Source organism: Papaver somniferum, chromosome 4 (assembly GCF_003573695.1).
Source record: "Papaver somniferum cultivar HN1 chromosome 4, ASM357369v1, whole genome shotgun sequence".
NCBI classification, from domain to species: domain Eukaryota; kingdom Viridiplantae; phylum Streptophyta; class Magnoliopsida; order Ranunculales; family Papaveraceae; genus Papaver; species Papaver somniferum.
In genome coordinates, this window is record NC_039361.1 from 80,654,106 (window position 1) to 80,661,343 (window position 7,238).

Here is a 7,238-nt window from a genome sequence, read left to right on the forward strand (position 1 = left end):
ATCTGCAGGTGGATTGTTTAGCCCCTTTTTGTACTTAATGATATAGTCAAGACCTAGTAATTTGACTAACCATTTTTGTTGTAATGCAGTAGACAATTTCTGGTCCATAAGATACTTCAAACTCTGATGATATGTATGAATGATGAACTGATGACTGCATAAATAATGCTTCCATTTTTGAACAACCATGACAATGGCTAAAAATTCTTTCTCATAGGTAGACAAGGCCAATGCTTTGGGACCCAATGGTTTGCTGAGAAAGTCAATGGGTTTACTGTTCTGCATAAGCACAACACCTATTCCTTTGGAGCATGCATCAGTTTCCAAGGTAAATGGTTGAGAGAAATCAGGCAGGGCCAACACTGGAGCTGAAGTCATAGCAGTTTTGAGTGCAGAGAAGGCATCATTAGCAGCATCAGACCAAGCAAAAGAATCATTTTTAATCATATCGTGAGTGGCTTACAGATGTTTCCATACCCCTTAATGAATTTTCGTAGTACCCTATAAGCCCCAAGAATCCTCTAAGTTGCTTCAGTGTTTGAGGTTTTGGCCAATTCACCATTGTTGCAACTTTGTCAGGGTCAGAAGCTACACCATTAGTAGTAATAATATGCCCAAGATATTCTAACTGTGGTTGAGCAAATGCACATTTTGACAGCTTGGAAGAGAGAGAATGTTTCCTCAACAAGGATAATGTTAGTTGTAAATGCTCTAAATGTTCTTCCATGGATGGGCTGTAAACCAAGATGTTATCAAAGAATACCAGTACAAATTTGCGAAGATATGGCTGAAATACCTCATTCATGAGGGCTTGAAAGGTTGCAGGGGTGTTAGTAAGCCCAAATGGCATAACTCTGAACTCGTAATGGCCTTGATGAGTGCGAAAAGCAGTCTTGTGAATGTCAGGTGCGTAAACTCTGATTTGGTAATACCCAGAACGAAGATCGATCTTGGAAAATACCACAGAACCATTCAATTCATCCAACAGTTCTTCAATAAGAGGTATAGGATATTTATCCTTGACTGTAATATCATTAAGCTTTCGATAATCGACACAAAAGCGCCAAATACCATCTTTCTTTTTGACTAAGAGAATAGGAGCAGCAAATGGGTTATGGCTGTGTTGAATCACTCCACTAGATAGCATTTCAGAGACCAAGGACTCTACGAAAGACTTATGTATATAGGGGCATTTATATGGTCTTTGAGAAGTAGGGTTAGACCCATGTTTGAGTGGTATTTTGTGGTCAAGTGATCGAGATGGAGGAAGGCCAGTGGGCTCAGCAAAAACATCTACAAAGGTCTCTAAGAGGGCAGAAACTGCAGGTGGAGGTGGAAGTATAGGAGTGGTGGAAATAGAGAAAAACTGGCCAATTAGGGTAGGTGTATTACTCTTAATAAACTTATTCAATGAAGAGCCACTAATCATGCTTAGAGAAGGTTTAGAAGTGGTACCCTGAAGTGTAATATGGCTGCCTTGATGTCGAAATGAAATACTCAGTTGACTGAAGTTAAATGTAACATCACCAAGTTGGCGCAACCAATCAGCTCCTAAAACAATATCGCAACCGCCAAGAGGAAAAGTTCGTAAATTTGCAGAGAATTGATGGCCTTGCATATCCCAATGTAAGTTGTGGCAGATACCTTGACTGATGATTCTATCTCCATTAGCAACTGTAACAAGCATCCGTCCAGTTGGAGAAACATGTAGACCCAATTTTGAAGTTAAAACAGCATCAATGAAACTATGTGTGCTTCCTGTATCAATAAGGACACTGACATAGTGCTTATTAAGATGGCCAACAATTCTGATTGTGTCAGGGGCAACATTCCCTGTCAAGGCATGTAAGGAAATCTCAATGGGATAATCAGGAGTCGAGGGAGAGTCTTTAGAGACATCTTCAGTGGATAATGACTCCTGCCTTTCAAGGTCCTCATCAACAATCAACATGAATAGTTGTTGAGTTTTACATCGGTGACCCTTCCTGTAGAACTCATCACAGTTGTAACAAATCCTCTTATCTTTTCTAACTTGCATCTGAGAATGAGTGAGTCTCTTAACAGGAGGAAAATAATTGTCTGAAGATGTTCTAGTAGGTGTGGTAGGGTGAGTTACAATGGGAGGTGATGATGATGTATTGTGCTTGGTAAGGGTAGAGGATGGGGAGAAAAATGATTTGACTGTATATGGTGGGTGGGAAACAGAAAGTGGTGAAGGTACAAATGGTTCAGAGAAGGATTTAGTTGGTTTAGGCTGATGATGTAGATAAGCCTGTTGCAGCCTAGCCAAATAAAAAGTTGTTGCAGTATTCTCAGGTTTGAACATTTGCACAACTGTACGGATTTCCTCTTTTAACCCACTAATGAAGCTTAATGTGTAAAAACTCTCAGGTAAATAAGGATTATTAGCTATCATAAAGCTTTTATAATGCTCCCAAAGATCATAGTAATCTTCGACAGTGAAGGTTTGGACTAGTTTATTAACACTACCAACATAATTATCCTGAGCAACATCCTCAAATCTAGCACATAAATCATGTTTAACCCATGAAATAAACTCTTTACCATGTTGGTAATTTAAAAACCATGAATCTACTGCTGAATCGAAATGAATTGCAGCCATATCAACGCGTTCATCTTCAGGAAATTTATGTAAACTAAAATACCGGTCACATTTAAGAGCCCAACCACGAGGATTAATACCATTAAAACGAGGAAGATCAACCTTGGGAGTACGAGTGAACTTACGAGATTCAGTATTGGAAAAATTATGAATCACCTGATGAAGATTTGTAAATGGATTACCCGGATTTGGTGGATGATTTTCCGATCCAGAAGCCTCAGGTTGATGAGATTGCGTCGATTGAAACAAATTGATAAGAAGATTCATCTTATCACCCAAAGATTGAATCTCATTTTTCATTTCAGTAATCGCATCGGTGTGTTGAGCAACAATATTTTGAATTTCTTGAAGCTTTTCTTTGGTGGTCATGGTTACAGGTTCCAGGATGGAGTCTCATACCAATTGTAGTGTATCTAGTACAACTACAAGATGAAATTTGGATAAATGGTAGCAAGCTACATTCTCTCTGATAAACAGATCCTGAACTTCAATTGAAGTTTAATTAGGTTTTCAATTACATGAGAGTTCCAGGAGAAGAATGATTGGTCTTTAATAGACCAATCCTTACCAACTGTATCAACGGCTAGTACAACATCACATCAAATTACAAGACTCGAGAAAAGACTCTAGGATGAGTACACCCATACAATTGGACAATTACACCCAACAATGTATCTACTTAGAATTATAATGATGCATAAAGAATTGTGGTACATGACACTACGGATCTTCAACAACTATGATGTTGAGTTGAACACATTTAGAATCATGGATTGGAAGTGACGAAGATTTTGAGTCGTGTTGAAGATACCAAGGATATCAAGCATTTGGATGAGAAGCTACAAAGTTTTATTTATTTTGTAATCCATATGTATTGATAGTTTTGTCACTAGAATTGACAAAAAAAGGAGATTGTTAGAGCACTGCTCGGTCGAACACGCAGGCGTTGCTATCTCAAGCATGTTTGTCAATGTTAGTGATCAAAACTTAAAGTCTTGATTTATAGTCTACTTATAGATGTCTCAGACTAGGACATAGATTGTGTAGTTGAGACTTAGACTTCACGACGTTCATCATTTGAAGACGACGAACTACTAAGGAGAGCTTGTGGAACTTCATCGACAAAAGGTATGTGGAGACTGAAACTCATCTATCACTTGGAAAGTCTATTTCTACTCTATCTCCTATATTGAGACATAAGTCATATTACGATATAGTTTTCTATTATAGACATTTGAGATTTCGAGCTGATTTTAACTCGCTTACATATTTCTCGGAATATGTGTTAGCAAGTTTTCGCTTCGACCAAATTCATCTTATATTTTCGACGCAAGTCAAAAGATGATCATGTGAAAATTGTCGAGCAACATCTTACATGGTTTCTGTGATACAATCATTTGGTGTATACTTGGAATGTTTCGTTATGATTATTTCAATATCTTGAAAATTGTTTTGACGCTAATAGTGTGTGAAAACGGGTATTGTCATCCTCTAAGAAGGTTTCAATGATTGAAATAAGAGTTTAAAACACTTAATCATTATTGGATATGTCATGTTTTATACTCTTGCACATATGTAATCTATGTCCGGGAACCATAGTATGCGTACCCGTACGCGTACCTGTTGGCTTGAGAAATCCGGGAACCTGAGTATGCGCACTCGTTCGTGCACTGGCGTAAGGTTCATGTCCGGATATTTTTGCTGGAACTGGAAGTTTGCGTACCCGTTTGCGTACTGGCGAAACCCAATTTTGGTCTGGGTATTTGAGGTATGCGTACCCGTTTGCATACTTGAAGGTTAAAGTTCAAAAACCGGTTATGTTCATGAACTTAAACATTTGTAAAATAAGGAATGCAATCTTTGCAAACCGTGGCTATAATGTTCATGAATTGATTCGAGTGAATCAAACCGAATTTGCTTCAATTGTGTTCTTGTATAATTCTATAAGAATATGGCAATTGAACAACTCTTTAATTAGTTTCATTTGAGTCATTTGAACTAGTTATGGTTAAGATGAACAAGTTTGATATGAGAGTAATCATATGGCTAACTTTGGTTAAATATTATTAAACCAACATGGTGTGCATGTTTAGGTACGGTTACATAAACCTAAATGAGGGTACATTTCATTTGTGTGTAACAAGCTAAGTTCGATCTAACGGTTCAAAGATATTAGCTTGGTTGAATCAGGTTTTTCATCTAACGGTGAATAATGCTTTGTTACCAAGGTAACTTGGATTGCAAACCCTGATTTGAAAACTATATAAAAGAGAACTCTAGCAACTAGGAAACCTAATCCCCACACTTCTGTGTGTTACTAGTTGCATAACTAGAGTCGATTCTCCTTTAACCTTAGGTTTTTCTCGAGGCCCTGTAGGGTAACGACTTGAAGACTTCATTGGGATTGTGAAGCCAGGCCCAACTATTTTCTCTGTAGTTGCGTTATCTGATCTTGTTGTTTCTATCGTGTTGAGTACAATTAGAATAATTGATTCGAGATTAATATCTCTGATAGGCAAGATAAGAAGTAATCACAAACATCTTCGTCTCATCGTTTGTGATTCCACGATATCTTGTTTCGCTAGTCGATTAAGAATATTGTGAGGTGATTGATAATACTAGGCTGTTTTTCGGGAATATAAGACCGGTTTATCAATTGGTTCCTATTCACCTTGATTTATCAAGAGACAGAACAAAAAATCTTGGGTATTCCTGTGGGAGATGGATTTATTCATTCTATATACTTTTCTGTGTGAGACAGATTTGTTTATCAAGTTTTCGACTTTGGGTCGTAGAAACTCTTGGTTGTGGGTGAGATCAACTAAGGGAATCAAGTGCGTAGTATCATGCTGGGATCAGAGACGTAAGGAACGCAACTGTATCTTGAATTAGTGTGAGATTGATTAGGGTTCAGCTATAGTCCATTCTGAAGTTCATTGGTAGTAGGATAGTGTCTGTAGCGGCTTAATACAGTGTGGTGTTCAAAGCTGGACTAGGTCCCGAGGTTTTTCTGCATTTTCGGTTTTCCTCGTTAACAAAATTCTGGTGTCTGTGTTATTTTTTTTCCGTATTATATTTTGTTATATAATTGAAATATTACAGGTTGTGCATTGTATCGATTAATTAGGAAATCCAACCTTTGGTTGTTGATTGAGATTGATTGATCCTTGAATATTGGTCTTTGGTACCGTGGATGTTTACTCCTCTTATATTCAATCGGGCTCGCAAATTTCTATTTGCTGATTGCAAATTGAATTGAGAGTTAGAGATATGAACTCTTGTATATACTTTTCTCTAGATTGAGTCTGACTATCAAGTTGATTCTCTAGAAAGTATATTGGAGTAAGTCCTCTCAGATTGCCAAACGAATTGTTGGGTGTGGTTGTTGTACTCCCGCATTTTCACAAAGCAATACCGTGATGAATAGTCGATGTTCTTGAATTGAGAATAGCAAGTCACGAACCAGCGATCAAGGTTTAAATTAATCACCCTCAAAGCGAAGAGAAACTCGCTCCAAACGACGAAAAAAAATCGCTCCAAATAACGAAGAAATTTGTCAAAAGACATCAAAAATGGAAAAAAATTAATTATTTTCGATTAAAACTTGAAAAAAAAATCTTGGACCAAATATGAGCAAGAAGTTAATGGAGAGTATTTTTCTTTTTTATATTTATTTCTTTGAATGAAGCAGAAAGGAGAAGAGAGGGAAAATACTACACCATTAGAATCCTTTTCCAAAATTATGAAATGTACATGCACTTTTCATTATATGTTGGTGGATTTAATTTTCGCACAAATAAACTTCCAAAGATATATCTATATATCTATATATATTATAAGGCACAATGGTGTTTTCCCACATTGACGGTTCTCTACAGTTTGGACACATAAAAGACGGTCCAAATCGTCTGACTATTAAGGTTTGAGATATGCAACTTAAAGACAATGTTGTTTTACTACATCGACGGCTATCCATAGTTTGGACACATAAAGAACGGTCCAGATCGAAAAGCTATCGTGTATCTGATATACTATTTATCCATTTAAAGGACGGTTACACATTAGGTAATTAATAAAAGATGTTAACAAATATATTTTTTCCTTTATATATTTATAATAGACAAATATATTTAGCCATTTAATGGACGGTTACGGATTAGGCAATAAATGAAAAATGTTAACAAATATACTATTTTCTTTATATTAATGATAATGATGGATCCCTAAAATATTTTTTTTTCTTTATGTTAATGATCATCTTCAAGAGAAAATGATACGTCGGTTACAGATACGGCTGGATTATCAAAACCACTCTAATATCATCTTTTAGGGTTAATATTCATTTCAATTTCATATTCATTCAAATACCAAAGCCATTACAGATTCCCATTTGATCCCCATAATCATTCAAACCCTACACCCAGATTTCCAGATTTTTATATTTTAAGGCACAATGGTGTTTTCCCACGTCGACGGTTCTCTACAGTTTGGAAATATAAAAGACGGTCCAGATCGTCTGACTATTAAGGTTTGGGATATGAAATTTAGAGACAATGTTGTTTTACTACATCGACGGCTATCCATAGTTTGGACACATAAAGGACGGTCCAGATCG

General features: G+C 36.7%; 1 protein-coding gene across 1 annotated transcript; it reads right to left on the bottom strand.

Annotated features, from left to right (window-relative positions):
- Positions 1–439: 439 nt before the first annotated feature.
- Positions 440–2,992, bottom strand: LOC113272740. Its single transcript, XM_026522538.1, has one exon. The coding sequence runs from the start codon at positions 2,990–2,992 to the stop codon at positions 440–442; it is 2,553 nt and encodes an 850-aa protein (XP_026378323.1).
- Positions 2,993–7,238: the final 4,246 nt, after the last annotated feature.

Bases quoted from the DNA above. Each gene is read 5' to 3' on its own strand.
- LOC113272740 (XM_026522538.1), bottom strand. From the start codon at position 2,992: ATGACCACCAAAGAAAAGCTTCAAGAAATTCAAAATATTGTTGCTCAA.